This window comes from Eubalaena glacialis, chromosome 3, assembly GCF_028564815.1.
Source record: "Eubalaena glacialis isolate mEubGla1 chromosome 3, mEubGla1.1.hap2.+ XY, whole genome shotgun sequence".
Classification (NCBI taxonomy): domain Eukaryota; kingdom Metazoa; phylum Chordata; class Mammalia; order Artiodactyla; family Balaenidae; genus Eubalaena; species Eubalaena glacialis.
The window spans coordinates 187,345,137-187,361,666 of record NC_083718.1 but is presented as its reverse complement, the minus strand read 5'-3'; the positions used below and the strand labels follow the sequence as shown (position 1 = coordinate 187,361,666).

The following is a 16,530-nucleotide window of genomic DNA, read 5'->3' as shown; positions in this document are numbered from 1 at the left end:
TTTGCCAAGTGGGGTCTATGATGGTTGGTTCTGAAGTAGTGATGTCTTTAGATGGATTTGCGTATTAGAGAATAAGTAACGGAGCACATCAACCTTACTCAGGTTATTTGGGTCCTCTTAGTACCATGCCTGTGTGAAAAGGGACAGCAAGTTTTCCAAGAAAATATAATATCTTCCTGGGATTCAGGATTGTATGTACAAGTTTTAAGTACACGAGAATGATTAAAGTTACCATTTCAATTTCTCATCTAGAATAACCTGCTTTAAGAAAGAATATTTGTTGTCCTGTTGTTTTATTCTTGTAATAGATCAATTACTTTATCTTTTGAGGGTTTTCAGTATTTTAAAAACTGACTTTAAAATACAGTATAAATATAGTCAGAGCAGACTGAAAGAGAATGGAATGTAGATACAGTTTTATTTCAGATATTCTGAAAATGTTTCTCTAGAAATTTAAACTTGAAGAATGCAGGAGTTACGTTGTATGATTGAACAACTCGGTGACACAGAAGTGTTGTACTCCTGGGGAAGCATCGCGATGAGGCTTTTACTGTGGTGAATTTTTCCCACTTCAGAGCCTTGACTGCTTAGAAGTCTGATCTTGTAGATCCTTCAAAGCCAGACTCTTGAGTGGAGCTCATTTGACTGATGTTAGGAAACCACCATGTTGGTTTGTTACTTTCCCGTGAGGAATAAATATTACCCTGACCAGAACACTCACATTAGCAAGACTGGCATATTATCCTCCTGTGGGCAGACCTCTATTGGAACCTTGTTGTTTTTTTTTGGTGAGTATGGAATTGGAGAGGAGTTGATTAGACAAATTAAATGTTCAGTTGCTTCAGATGAAGAAATGATAGCCTAATACATCCCTTTCCATGATAGGAATGTTCTTGCTGATGGGACAAGAATTCCTGAAGTGTACTGTCTGTGGCTTCCCCTTTCCCCAGGGGACTTGGATAGGTCCTTCCAAACAATCAGGTTCCATGCTAACCAACCCTTACCCCTTCTGATAGATATATGTTTGGTCACAATGTGGCCAGACTTAAAGTATGAGTCGCAGATCTCTTTTGTCTTCACTGCCCTGGAATATTGATGTTGTTCCTTGGTTTTAACACTAATAGAAATCTTGTTTTCAAGCTTTTGGAGTAACCTCATTGTAATCCCCAGTTATTGACAACAGCATGCATTAAAAAAAACCAAAACACTAATAACTGATAAGTTACTACTAAAAATGATTTTTTTTCTGCCTAAGACAAGTAGCAGCTATTGTGTGCTGAGAGAGCCTGTTTACCCCCTTTTCTTTCCTGAGAAAGTCAGAAGGCTGGTTCTAACCTACTCAGTTATATCTGTGCTACTGGTAATAGAATAAAAGGGACTGGAATTGGTATTTCACGTTGTAAAGGTTACTGATCTCTAATTGTAGAGCTTTTAATAAAAGGTGAAAAGATAAATAGATTTTAAAATCATTTTAATGTATAGGATTTCTTTTTCCAAGTCCTCTAAATCACTTTAATAATATGTTCCTAGGTGAGCTACATGGAAATTTACTGTGAAAGAGTACGAGACTTGCTGAATCCAAAAAACAAGGGTAACTTGCGTGTGCGTGAACATCCACTTCTTGGCCCATATGTGGAGGATCTGTCAAAGTTGGCAGTAACTTCCTACACAGATATTGCTGACCTCATGGATGCTGGGAACAAAGCCAGGTATGGTAGGAAATAGACTGATGACTGAGGTCTTTGGTGTATTTTGAGGCCTTTTGTTCCTGGTTAAGGATTTGAGACCACATTTATAACTATGAAAGTTGCTTTCACTGTGGAGTCCTCTGATCCTTTGGCTATGCTGGAGAAGCAGGGTCCTCAACATATTTGGTATCCTTCTCATCCAAACAATGCACTGCTGAAACACGTTAGAACTTTAAGTTTTACTATTAGGTTTTCATCAAGTTGTGGTAAAATGTTGGTTATCACATGCCTATGGTAGTAATTGATTCCAGAATAACTGAGCACCTAATAAAGAATAAAAATCAAATGCCTTGGTGGTTTCTAAAGGTATAGCTGGAGTATGAAGAATGATTCTGATGGGGTGCCTTTGGAGTTGGCAGGTAACTTGATAGGTTCACAGATAAGGTATATTGAGAGCAATTTTGTGTAAGTGACAATCTTGTAATCTGAATAAGTTTAAAGCTGTCGCTTGTGATTGTTATGCTTATAATTTGGAGGCTGCTGTCATTTTAGCATTCATCTAAGGATTCTGTTGTCATGTGGTCACATTTATGTTTTTTTAGGACAGTGGCAGCTACCAACATGAATGAAACAAGTAGCCGTTCCCATGCTGTGTTTACCATTGTTTTCACCCAGAAGAAACATGATACTGAAACCAACCTTTCCACTGAGAAGGTAGGAGAACTTCAGTGTCTGGGCTTGAGTTGTGTGGAATGGGGATTTTCAGACGTCCCTCCTGCTACCTTCTGATTTTGTGGAAGGGAAGAAAGTTGCCCTTTTACTTAATGAAGGGTATTTTATACTTTCCACTAATCATTTTTATTCCACTCTAAACCAGTTTTGAGCGTGGGTTCTTGAGTGAAATTGCAAGATAGAAAATAAGGTTAAGAAAAAACAATCCAAGACTTTTGAGTCTCAAAAACTGCTCTATGCAAGAGAGTTAAGCAGTTCTGTGGGGAAGAAGATCCTTCCTTTTCTTCTTGACTGGAATCTCTTAATTACCTTGTTAACTTCTCTGGTATGTGTATTTTACTTTTTTGAGCTCTGATAATGTTACTGTGGAATTAAACTGTTTAAGCAAACAATTAAGCAGACAAGATGTGTTTTATTCTTGGGAAAAAAATAACTGCACAGCATTTCTGATGTTCCTCAAATACCTGTGCTTGTTAGTTTCTCATTTTCTACAGTGGTTGGTTAAATATAGTAGACTCTGGGATTAAACTGCTTGCTTTAGATCTTAGCTCTGCCATTTTTCTGCAGTGTTATGTTGGGCAAGTTAGTCTTTGTGCCTCAGTTTCTCTAACCTCATAGGATTGGTGAAGAGGAGTAAATATTAATATAGGATAAGTGCATCTACTAGTGCCTGGCACAGAGTAGCCACTCAATAAATGTTAATTTTATTTTTATTACCATTAATAATAGACTTACGTTGATTTCTAGTCTGCCTACATTCCTAAGTAGCATGCAGCTGGATTTTTAAATCTGAAGTTAGATTTATTGTCCTGGCTGTTATAAAAGATCTTGCCTTATAAACTGAGTACTTTGTGATGCTGATATCACTAAAAACTAAAATCAGCTTTTAGTTGGTGACTTGTTTGTTCATTTTAGCTGAAGATTATTTTTCAAAATACACTCTTCATATAGGTGATCAAATAACTTGACACTGCCTAGCCAGAGGTTCTATATTAATGTCATTTAGTAGTCAGTATTTGTCTGAATGGCACCAAGGAACATGCTATGTGAAAGCATTTTTTCTTTTCTTCCCTGATGTTAAATCTACAAAAATAATGATGTTAACCCATAACCATAGCTTCTATTTTGGATACTTTTCTGTAAACTTTCCTGAAGCTTTAAAAAAATTTTTTAAACAACTTTATTGAGGTATTATTGAAGTACAACAAACAACACGTATTTAGAGTATAAAATTGGATCACATATGTATACAGTAGTCCCACCCTTTATCTGCCGGAGATAACATTCCAAGACCCGCAGTGAATGCCTGAAACTGCAGATAGTATCAAAACCTTATATATACTGTTTTTTTCCCATACATTTACATTTAGGATAAAGTTTAATTTATAAATTAGGCACAGTAAGAGATTAATGACAATAATAAAATAGAACAATTACAATAATATACTGTGGTGTTGATATGTGAATGTAGTCTCTCTCACTCTCAGAATATCTTATTGTACAAATTTAGTGCCTTTTCCATCTTAACTAAGCAGTTATCACACACTGTGGCCATAACTTTTGCAGCCTGAAGTGCAACAGCAAAACTAGCATGAATTTCTTTTTCCCTCTTCACAATTTCATGAATAGAAGATTCATTTTTACCGTGGATATTAGCAACCTCAGCGTACACTTAAAGGAAGCACTTTGCGGCTTCTGTTTGGCATATCCGAATTGCCAGCATTACTACTCTTGCGCTTTGGGGCCATTATTAAGTAAAATAAGGGTCACTTGAACACCAGCACTGTGATACCACAACAATTGGTCTGATAACTGAACTGGCTACTAAGTGACTAAGGAGTGGGATATGCTGGACAAAGGGATGATCACATCCCAGGCATGGACTGGGATAGAGCGAGATTTCATCATGCTGCTTAGAATGACACACAATTTAAAACCTATGAATTGTTCATTTCTGGAATTTTCCATTTAATATTTTCTGACTGCAGTTGACCACGGGTAACTGAAACCGTGGAAAGTGAAACGGTGGATAAGGGGGGACTACCTGTACACCTGTAAAACCAGTACCACAATTCAGATAATGAAAATTTCTATTACTCCCCAAAATTGCCTTATGCCCCTTCGTAATCTCTTCCACTCTCATCCTCAGGCAATCCCTGATTTGATTTCTGTCACTATAGATTAGTTTACACTTTCCAGAATTTTGTATAAATAGAATCATATAGTACGTACTATTTTCTGCCAGCTTCTTTCAACTTAGCATAATGATTTAGAGATTCATCTGTATTGTTGTGTGTATCCATAGTTCACTCATTTTCATTGCTGATCAGTATTCCATTGTATAGATATATCACAGTTTGCGCATTACTTCATCTGTTGATGGTCATTTAAATGAACAGTTTTTGATCATTACAAATGAAGATGCCATGAACATTTGTATACAGGTCTTTGTGTGCATACTTGTTTTTTGTTTCTCTTGGTAAATACCTAGGAGTAGGGGACTTCCCTGGTGGTCCAGTGGTTAAGAATCCACGCTTCTACTGCAGGGGGTGCAGGTTCAATCCCTGTTCGGCAAACTAAGATCCTGCATGCCACACGGTGTGGCCAAAAAAAAAAAAAAAAGAATAAAAAACAACAACAAAAAATACCTAGGAGTAGGATGGTTGAGTCTTATGGTAGGTGTACGTTTAGTTTCTTAAGAATCTGCCAAACTGCTTTCAAAAGCAATTGTAAAATTTTACATTCCCATCAGCAGTGTGTGAGAGTTCCAGTTGCTAGAAGCTTCATTTTTAATATGCCATTTAATGGGTTAATGAGTTTTATACATTTTTATGACATATCATTTTAAAATGTGTTTATCCTAAAATTATTTCTTTTAAACCGAGGTAATGGATATGAACTTTTTTTGCATGCTCTTTAAATTGACTACAGTATGTTTGTCTTCTTATGCCACGTATAAGAGGTCTAATTAACATTTTTAGTGTTCTCTATGACTTAATCTTTTAATTTCTTGCCTCTAAATGTTTTCTACTTCTACCTTGCTTATTTTTTAATTGCCCCAGTGTTATTGTTCTTTACCAGGTCAGTAAAATCAGCTTGGTGGATCTAGCAGGAAGTGAACGAGCTGATTCAACTGGTGCCAAAGGGACTCGATTAAAGGTATTTATTTTACCAAACAAATAGCCTAGTCAGTAAATGTTCTTTGGGAATTCCCTGGTGGTCCAGTGGTTAGGACCCCTCGCTTTCACTGCTGAGGGCGCGAGTTCAGTCCCTGGTCGGGGAACTAAGATCCCGTAAGCTGTGCAGCACGGCCAAAAAAAAAAAGTTCTATAACACAGGTCAGCAAACTATGGCCAGTAAGCCAAATCCAGCTCACTGCCTGTTTTTGTAAATAAAATTTTATTGGAACACAGCTACATCTATTTGTGTATTGTCTGTGGCTGCTTTCGTGCTATAGTGATAGGGTTGAGAAGTTGCAGCAGAGACCACATGGCCCACAAAACCTTTTACAGAAAAAATTTTATGTCTTCTGATCTGTAACTTCAATGCAAAGATATGTTACACGATAATAGTTAAGGTGGACTTCATGGTCAAGGTGAAAATTGAATTGTATTTTGAGGAACAGTCAGAATTTGGTTAGATGGAAGTAAGGGACAGTAATGGGAAAAGAATACACAAGATCTAGATGTGAGAACAAGCATGGAGTTTTCTAGAGATATGCTTAACAGGAGGAGAAATTTCATGTCATTGAGTTGTCGGAAGAAGGCTGCATCTGTAAGTTTTTGGAGCACAGACATCTTGACGATACTTCAGGACTGTGAGTTAAGCATGTGGTCCTGGCATGTCAGCAAGTGGAGAGGAGTAAAGATTGAGGGTTAAAGGAGGTTTTTAGAACTTGTGGTCATAAATAAACAAATAATGCTAGCATATGGTTAATTGTATTTTATGTGTTATATATTATATGGCAATAGTAGAAATTATCATAATTCTTCTATGTTTGGTGTTGATTTCAGGAAGGAGCAAATATTAATAAGTCTCTTACAACTCTGGGTAAAGTCATTTCAGCCTTGGCAGAGGTGGTAAGTGTTATACTTCATTGCATGAGAAAATTTGTTCAACACATGTACTTGACGATATTTTATGGTGGCCTACGAAGGATGTTCTCTTGGTCCTTTTATATAATCTTGCCTTTCTCCTTTTAAAGCTTTTCAGATAAGATACTGGGTATAACACACTTTGACTTTGTACTGAAAATAAAAGTGATTAAGGAGAATGAAAGTAAATGTAGATCTGTAAAGGCTAGAATTAAAACTAGGTCTTTGCAAAGACCTAAGCTTTGACTATTTGAACCTTATTTTATATCTCTCATAAAAACCAAGTGTATTTATTACATATTCTTTTCTATATGATCTTTTCTAAATAGGATACTGTACATTTTAGAGTATTTTGAGCAATTTGCCTTGGTGAATGCTGTTGATTTGTGGACCAATAATATACTTATTAAACTAGTTTTATTTTTTCTTATTCCTTAGCTGTGGAACACTAAAGCTGAAACAGTTTTTGTATAAGGGACTTCATTATTTAGGTTAGAAGCTAAGGAACTACTAGGTACTATATGCTTTAATTTAGTTTAGTACCTCATTTGAATCCCTAAAAAAGAATTAAATGTTTTCTTGCTTGTCTCTGAGAAGTCATATTCAATTTATGACTTAAAATTTAAACAGAATATTTTCTATTTGGAGGCTTATCCTGTGTTTTCATTCTCTTTTAAATGCTTTCATCTGTAGGATAACTGCACCAGCAAGGTATGGTGGGGCTTGGTAGAAATGAACTAGCTGTATATTCAGTTGTGATGATTTTAAATCCTCAGCAGGATATATGGAGGCCTAAGTAGGAATGGGACCTTCAAAAAACTTTTCATTTATTTTCTAGCACTGGAATTTAGAATTGCTGTTTAGGGTGACCATGAATCATGAGACTATACACCAAAATTAATTTAGGGAACATGATGTGCTTTGGAGAATGAATAAGGGAACAAGAGAGAAATTTGAGGATGCTTCTATATTGTGTTATCTTATGGTGCTTCTCCTAGTGATCGATAAGATTGTCACTTGAAGAAGTCGCCTATAAACCTCTTAAAGAGCCATAAAAGAAATTTCTTATGGGTACCATTCTAAAACATAGCTGGCTTCTTGAAATTATTGGTATATATTTTTTAAGCCTCTTTGTATTATCTTGTTTCCTACCATGGAAAGTCATGGATTATTTAATCATTAAAAAATTTTTTTCTACTGTTTGATTATATGTAAAGTGAAGGCTCTAGAATCAAGTTAAATTTCTAACTGTATCTACAAAACACATTATTTGCATCCTTATTAATCCAGATACAATAGATTTTTCTTTTTCTTAAATTCTACACAGATATTCTAAAATTTATTACTACTCTTTAGCATAAATAATAGAGCACTTTAACAGTTTGTTCTGAATCACAAGAGTAACATCAGGGATAGAGGCAGTGTCTGCATTGAAATATTTTTAAATGTATAGATTTGTGTATTCTCTACTTCTACAAAAATATTAATAAAACATAATGCTCTTTTTCTGTTTTCTGTTTTTTATTTTTGTAAAGCTGCCTTAGATTAAGACATCTCTCTGCTATTTGATATTATACATGTGTGGATATTCTTCACATATCTAATCTGGGTCCCAGAACAATGAAGACTTAAAATTTAGTGATTATTCTAACTTGTCCATTTGCTTATCTGTTAACATCCATATCAACCAAAAGAAGAGTCCTAGTTTTCTATGTATTTCCCACACTGCTCTATGCCACAAAATTTTGCAGATGATTTTTTTATAATCAGTTTTATAAAACCCAGTTTAGTACTTTGTATCTGTGTCATAAACTGTAACAGATCAGAAATAAATTTTAGTTTTTATGTAACAAGCATGAGTTTTGGTGAATTAAGATGTATTATTATTTCCGCTGAGGGGAGAAACAGGATTATTACCATCCATACTTAATAGTATTTCTTTTTAGAGAGGTTAATGATCTAAGTAAAGCTTTTTATGTAAATACTGAAACACTTATTTTGAAAAAATTATGGATGTGAGAACAGGAGATTAATTTGTATGAGAGCAAATAGAGAAGAAATGGCTAAAATTGTGCGGTATTTTCAAGTGGAAAAGATTGAAGTTCTATTTATGCTTCTTCATTTAACTACTTCTTAACTTAGTCTAATTGACAGAAGTGAAAATAGAACATTTTAGAATCTGACACCGCTTATTTTTACAGTGCTGTTGGCAGTCACTGTAACTGGCATACTTTAAATCTTGCAGCCTTTTCAGTACTAACCACAGCAAAGTGGAGTGTTTAGGTGCAGTGGGGAACGGAAAGGATAAACTGAGGTTTCAGGCCCCAAGAATTTTATAGTGGAATGAAAGTCGCACTCGGCTGTGAATGACTGAGACGGTTAATTCTCGCTAAAGGTCTGTGTAATTTAGAAATAGAACCTACTGTGGAAAATGACTTTGTAATTGGTGGAACGTGTGTCTGTGGGTGGAGTAGGATGAGATGTAGGGGACATATTTGATGAGATGGAATTCAAGTGCCAACTTGCCTACTTCCTTTCCTCCTCAACAAACCAGAGTCAGCTACTTAGTACTATTTTTCTGAATACCCATGCTTTAGCACGAAGTAGATCATCCTTAGTTTAATGTAACCTCAGATTATACCAGGAATGGATTATAAAACTGCCTATTACTGGGGAAATGTTGATCAGTGAACTCTGGCTTTCCCCTTAGAAGCTTCTTTTTTTTTTTTTTTTTAACGTCTTTACTGGAGTATAATTGCTTTACAATGTTGTGTTAGTTTCTGCTGTATAACAAAGTGAATCAGCTACATGTATACATATATCCCCATATCCCCTCCCTCTTGCGTCTCCCTCCCACCCTCCCTTTCCCATCCCTCTAGGTCCCCTTAGTAGCTTCTTAAATTGTCACAACATAGTAGTCAGCCAGCAGATATTGGAGTAGCTATTATACACAAAGCGTTTGCATTGTTTTTTACTTTCAGAGGATATAATTTCCTCCATTTCAGCACTGGCTTTGTGTTGGTGCTTTTTGCTTTATCCTGTGATAATGAGAAGGGACATGGAGAGAGCAGTACAAGTAAACTATTTTTTTAAAAATTTTTATTGGAGTATAGTTGATTTACAATGTTATATTAGTTTCAGGTGCACAGCAAACAAGTAAACTCTTGATAAATATAGAAACTTTATCTTGCAGTCTTTTTAAATCTCCAGATTAGCAAATTACATCACTGTCTTAGACCTTTTCACTTTGAGTCCAAATTCTAATGGTTGGATTTATTTTGAACATAATTTCTTTTTAAAGAAACCAAATGTGTATTAATATACAAGAGTTACTAGATATGCAATATCCCACTTGCTGATTTAGTGGTTGGCCAAGTAAATTCACTAACTAAATGAGTTGTTCCTACACATCCAACCTGGAACACACAGGATTCATCTTTGCCCCTCTGCAAAAGTAAAAATTATTATTTGAGGATTGGGTATTAGATGATATTAAGGAATTACTGTTAATTTTGCTAAGTGTGAGAATGGTCTTATAGTTACTTTTTCTTTTTTATAAAGTCCTTCTCTGTTAGAGATATGTACCTGAAGTATATTTAGGTGGAATGTTGGATTCGCTTTAGAGCCCTACCCGAGCTATAAAAGACAGGGTATTAGATAATAGTATTGTATTGGTGTTAAATTTCCTGAATTTGGTCATTGAACTGTGACTGTGTAAGAGAATGTCCTTATCTGCTGAAGTGTTTAGGGATAAAAGGGCATGGGGTCTGCAGTTTCCTCCAAAATGGTTCAGGAAGAAAAAATGTAGAAGAGTGTTTGAGTGATAATTGAAAAGTGATTGGCAAAAAATCGATAATGGTTGGAGCTGCATGATGGATATGTGGTAGCTTATTATGCTACTCTCCAAACTGCTGTGTATGTTGTAAATTTTTCAAAATAAAATATAAAAAAAATTATTTATTGGATGAGCTTTGGGTATTGTGAAGAACTGAAGCTGTGAGTGTTAAATTTCAACAGTGATGACATCCTACTGTAATTTAATTTACTTGGGAATTTTAGACTGGTTTGCCTTTTGTGTGAATTATTCCTCTCTAACAACGCTAAGAGAGGCTAAGGCCATTTCTTTCTGTTTAATAGAGTAAGAAGAAGAAGAAAACTGATTTTATTCCGTACAGAGATTCTGTACTTACTTGGCTCCTTCGAGAAAATCTAGGTATGTTGATCCACCAGTGTGTGGATCTTTTTAAAGCTGTTTACTGATTATGTTTTGTGGTTAATTGTCCTGTATTTCTGTTTTTTGAGAAGAAAAATCTCTATTACTAACTTGAGTACTCTTTCCTTTTTTCATTTTTTCTCTTGATTCAAGCTGGTTGGATTTGCTCACCTTAATTTAATTTTTTTGTTTTTTTTCCTACTGGTTTTATTGAGATATAATTGACATACAGCACTGTATAAGTTTAAGGCGTACAGCATAATGATTTGACTTACATCCATCATGAAATGATGATCACAGTAAGTTTAGTGAACATCCATCATCTCATACAGATGAAACAAATTAAAGAGATAGAAAAAAATTTTTCTTGTGATGAGAACTCTTAGGATTTACTCTCTTAACTTTCATTTATAACATAGTGCAGTGTTAATTATATTTATCATGTTGTACATTACATTCCTAGTACTTATTTATCTTATAACTGGAAGTTTGTACCTTTGGACCACCTTCATCTAATTTCCCCTCTGCCCTACCCCCTGCCTCTGGTAACCACAAATCTGATCTCTTTTTCTGTGAGTTAGTTTGTTTGTTTTTGAAGTATAGTTGACCTACAGCACTATGTTTGTTCCTGTTACACAACATAGTGACTTGGTATTTCTGTACATTTCAAACTGATCATCACACAAGTCTAGTTAATGATATGTTATCATACAAAGATATTATTGTAGTTATTGACTGTATTTCCCACACTGTACGTAGCAATCTATATATATGGATTATTGTAAATTACTGATCTCTTAAGTTCGTGCATTTTAACAACTCAACCTTTTTACCGCACATCCCCCCGGCTCCCCCCCCCCTCACGTTTAATGTTTTGGCATCATATTTTACATCTCTTAATTTGTGTATCCCTTAATTACTTATTGAGGATATAGATGATTTTACTACTTTTATCTGTTAACCTTCCTACTTGCTTTATACGTGGCTTTACTACCTTTATTTTATATTTGGCTTTACCAATGAGATTTTTCCTTTTGCAGTTTTCAGGTTTTTAGTTGTGGCCTTTTCTTTTTTACTTAGAGAAGTCCCTTTAACATTTCTTGTAAAACTGGTTTGGTGGTGCTGAACTCTTTTAGCTTTTGCTTATCTGTGAAACTTTTGATACCTCCGTCAAATCTGAATGAAAGCCTTGCCAGGTAGAGTATTATTGGTTACAGGTTTTTCCTTTTCATCATTCTAAATATATCATGCCACTCCATTCTGGAGAGTTTCTGCTGAAAAGTCAGCTGATAGCCTTATGGGAGTTCCCTTGTAGTAACTTGTTGCTTTTCCCTTGCTGCTTTTAACATTCTCTCTTTATCTTTAATTTTTGCCATTTTAATTATAATGTGTCTTGGAGTGGTTCTCTTTGGGTTGATCCTGTTTGAGATTCTCTGTGCTTCCTGGACCTGGATGTCTTTTTCCTTTCCCAGGTTAGGGAAGTTTTCATCTATTTTATCTTCAAATATGTTCTCTCCCTCTTTTCCTTGTGCAGCCCCTGTCATGTCATGTTAGTATACTTGATGTTGTACCAGAGGTCTCTTAAACTGTCCTCATTTCTTTTTATTCATTTTTCTGTTCAGCTTTAGTAATTTCCACTATTCCATCTTCCAGCTCACTGATCCATTCCTCTGTATCATCTAATCTACTGTTGATTCCTTCTAGTGTATTTGTCATTTCAGTTATTGTATTCTTCATCTTTTTCTGGTTCTTCTTTATATTTTCTAACTCTTGTTAAAAACTTCTGACTTCTCACTCTGTTGATTCAGTCTTCTCCCGAGTTCTTTGAACATCTTTACAATCATTAACTTGAACTCTCTGTTGGGTAGATTGCCTGTTTCCACTTAGTTCTTCTGGATTTTATCTTGTTCCTTTGTTTTGAACATATTTCTCTGTTGCCTCATTTTGCCTAATTTGCTGTTTTTATTTGTGTATCTGGTAGGTTGGTTATGTGTCCCGACCTTGGAGAAGTGGCCTTTTGTAGGAGACGTCCTATGCATTCCAGCAATGCACTTCCCTCTGGTCACCAGAGCTATATGCTCTAGGGGTGCCGCCTATTTGGGCTGCGTGGGTCCTTCTCTTGTGGCAGGCTGACTACTGTGGGAAGTCTGGTAGGCGTGGCTGACCCCCGGTCCGGTTGCTTTCCAGGCCCTGCCTTGTGTGGAGGCTGCCAAACATTGGTGGGTGGGGCTGGGTTCTGGAGTGGGTGGTTACAGGGCTGGGGGTCCTGGATCTGTTGTCGATCTGCTGGTGGGTAGGGCCAGTTCCTGACAGGGCTGGCTGCAGAGCCTGGAGTGTCCTAAAGCTGGTGTTGGCATGCTGGTGAGTGGGGCTGGATCCTGGGGCAGCTGGCTGAAGGGTCCAAGGTGTCTCAGAGCTGGTATCGGCCTGGTGGCAGGTGGGACTGGAGCCCAGGGCATCCCGGGGCTAGTGCCAGCTCACTGATGGACAGAGCTGGGTTCCCAGGTCTCTGGCTGCAGGGCCCTGAGGGTCTTAAAGCTGGTGTTGGCCTGCTGGTGGGCAGGGTTGGGGCCCAGGGGATTCTGGGGCTGGTGCTGGCCCACTGGTGGGTGGAGCTGGGTCCCAGGGTCCCTGGGGCTAGTGCCAGTGCGCTGGTGTGCGGGGCAGGGTCTTGGGCCCTCTGGTAGACAGGGCTGGGTCCCGGAGTGGCTGTGGGTTCTGCGGGTCTTAAGGCAGCAGACCTGCTGGTGGGCAGGGCCAGTCCCAGCACTAATAAGCTAGAGGGAGAATTCCAAAATGGGACTTGCCTGTACCAATGTCCTTGTGATAGAACGAGCTCCCAAAATTGGCTGCTGCCAGTGTCTGTGTCCCCAGGGTGCACTCCTGCCTCTTGTGCTCCAAGATCAGCATGTGGGTCTGACCCAGGCTCCTTTCAGATTACTGCTTCTGCCCTAGGTCCTGGAGCGGGTGAGACTTTGTGTGTGCCCTTTAAGAGTGGAGTCTCTGTTTTCCGCAGCCTTCTGGCTCTCCCAAAAGTAAGCCCTGCTGGGCTTCAAAGCCAAACGTTCTGGGGGCTCATCTACCTGGTGCAGTAGCCTGATGGGGGGCTCAGGCCCCTTGCTCTTTGGGGAGAACCTCTGCAATTGCAATTATCCTCCCATTTGTGGGTCGCCCACCCAGGGCTGTGGGTCTTAACTATCCCACATCTCTGCCCCTCCTACCTGTCTCATTGTGATTCCTTCCTTAGTTGCAGAAGGTCTTTTCTGCTAGTCTTCTGTTTTTTCTCTTCAGTAGCTGCTCTGTAAACAGTTGTAATTTTGGTGTGCCTGTGGGAGGAGGGAGCTCAGGGTCTTCCTGCTCCGCCATCTTGGCTACGTCCCTGGATTTGCTCACCTTTAAATCAGGGTTTGCTCCCAAATCTCGTTTACTTCAGGACATGAACTGTGAAGTAGTTGTTTATCTGACCACACGCACCTGCTTCAAACTGTTGTTCCTTCTTCCTTTTAGAAAACCCCATGTTCCTTTTGATGCACATAATTAGATGTTACCAACCCTTACTCCTCTTTGTTGATGTTTTCCGGCCTTTTTGCCCTTCATTCACTGTTCCTGTAGACCCTTTCCCTCATTCTTAATGAGAAGGAGGTAGTGATTAGCTGTGTCACATGTTGCTGATAGAAGGAGTGGCTGAGAATGGCCTGTTGTGCTGTCCATGTTGCCAGTGACTCTGACATCACTAAGAATGGCCTTGGTGGAGTGTCTGAGATCTTAATGGGAGTGGGAAGAGGGAAACTGGACACAGTACATCCAGACACTAAGATGTGCATATAACAGTGCCTGGCGTGGGGACAGTCCAAAAATCTGTTGATTAAATCTTGGGATCTGAGATTGTGCTGTCTGATTTGACACATTCAATAAAATTTTTTCTAAAATGAATATGGTTTGAGATAATTATAATTCATCTTTTTAGGTGGCAATTCTCGGACTGCAATGGTTGCTGCTCTGAGCCCAGCAGATATCAACTATGATGAAACTTTGAGCACTCTGAGGTACTCCAGTTTGATTTCAATAGCTAAACAGAACACAGTGCTACCATAAGTCATCTTGTTATGCCATGGATTTTCATATGCTATGTGGGTAGTCGCTTGAGTAAACAATGATCCATCCCTCTCATAACAGGGGAAACATGGGGGAAAATTATTTTTATTATAATAGAGTTTACCTGTTTATAGTTTTTAGTTTCATTGAGAAAGGCAGGAACTTTTTCATAGGAAAGATATTAAATTTGCTCTAGTGAGATTTTCGGATAACTTTTAGATAATAGTAGAAATTTCTTACAATATTTATTTCTATAAAAAGAAGTGTCCCCTTCTCCTGTTTGTCATTATAGAAATGCTCACATCATAAAAAGTAACAAAGTTATGAGTACATGTAATATTTTAAAAATTACTGACAGAATGTTTACTAATAGGGTAGTTTTATATATGAATAGGTTCCATTACTTTAATCTGGAACTTTCAACTCTTGTCTCATTAAAGACATTTTTGATATAATGGAAGAAACACTATATGGTCTAATAAATTAGTTTTGAGTCCTCTCTCTGATATTTATCTCCTTTGTGATCTTGGGGAAATGACTTAAATTCATTGGAGCCTTTTTCCTCATGTTTATAAGGTACTGTAAAGCTTTCTACAAATGTATTATTATTAAGGCGCATAAAATGTGTTAATACTCAAGCTGTTTGATTTAGAAATAATGGTATGTTACTTATGAGAAGTAGAGCATTTGAGGAATGGCAAAAATGTGTTTTCTTTTTGGATCTAGATATGCAGATCGTGCAAAACAAATTAAATGCAATGCGGTTATCAATGAGGACCCCAATGCCAAACTGGTTCGTGAATTAAAGGAAGAGGTGACACGGCTGAAGGACCTTCTTCGAGCTCAGGGGTTGGGAGATATTATTGATAGTAAGTGAATTAAGGATCAACACAAAATCTATTCCTTTCCTCTCAAGGGCTCTTCAACTTAGAGTTAAAGACTTGAGGCAGCTAGATGGTAGAGAAAGAGTTTTTTGTTTCTTCTTAACTTCTTAAAAAGCCCATTGACGGTAGTTCCCTGGTGGCTTAGTGGTTAGGATTTTGGGCTTTCACTGCCATGGCCCAGTTTAATCCCTGGTTGGGGAACAGATCCCGCAAGACCTGTGGCCAAAAAAAAAAGAAAAAAAAAAAACTCATTGAAAATGATCTTAGAATTCCTTTATGTACCATGTACCAGGTTATCCGTTCGAACTCATGAAATTACTTCTTAAAATGTAATATATCATTATTTGTATTTTTATTAGATTTCTGTTTTAGATCAGCAGTGAAGTTTATTTGGAATGTTAAGTTTATTCTCACTGAGAAATTAATCACTTCATAAAACTGTTACTTAAAATTTTTGGTTTTGTGTTATGGGTTTCTCTAGATTAATGTAGTAGTAATACATATGTAAGAAACCCACCATTCCAGTCACCTTTCAGATAAGATTTACCTTTGAGTGGTTGCCCCCCTACAAAATGATTGAATGCCCCCCAACTCACTCCTTATGAACTTATGAAGGGGAAAATAACCAATTCCTGTCAAGTTCAAGAATTAGACTTCCAGAGAGTCTTACAATGTTGTCTTAAATTGAATCTTTTTGAATTTTATTTATTTATTTTTGGCTGTGTTGGGTCTTCGTTTCTGTGCGAGGGCTTTCTCCAGTTGTGGCAAGTGGGGGCCACTCTTCATCGCCGTGCGCGGGCCTGTCACTATCGCGGCTTCTCTTG

The 16,530-nt window shown here is 37.4% G+C and overlaps 1 protein-coding gene across 9 annotated transcripts in view; it reads left to right on the top strand.

Moving 5' to 3' along the window:
• Nucleotides 1-16,530, top strand: part of KIF1B (kinesin family member 1B) — a 144,564-nt gene that overhangs the window by 43,039 nt on the left and 84,995 nt on the right. For all 9 annotated transcript variants that reach the window (XM_061184991.1, XM_061184988.1, XM_061184987.1 and 6 more), the window contains exons 6-12: nucleotides 1,531-1,709; nucleotides 2,291-2,402; nucleotides 5,502-5,579; nucleotides 6,434-6,499; nucleotides 10,652-10,727; nucleotides 14,695-14,773; nucleotides 15,549-15,691. In XM_061184991.1, coding sequence (XP_061040974.1) covers nucleotides 1,531-1,709; nucleotides 2,291-2,402; nucleotides 5,502-5,579; nucleotides 6,434-6,499; nucleotides 10,652-10,727; nucleotides 14,695-14,773; nucleotides 15,549-15,691 — 733 coding nt within the window. The remainder of the gene's footprint in view (nucleotides 1-1,530; nucleotides 1,710-2,290; nucleotides 2,403-5,501; nucleotides 5,580-6,433; nucleotides 6,500-10,651; nucleotides 10,728-14,694; nucleotides 14,774-15,548; nucleotides 15,692-16,530) is intronic.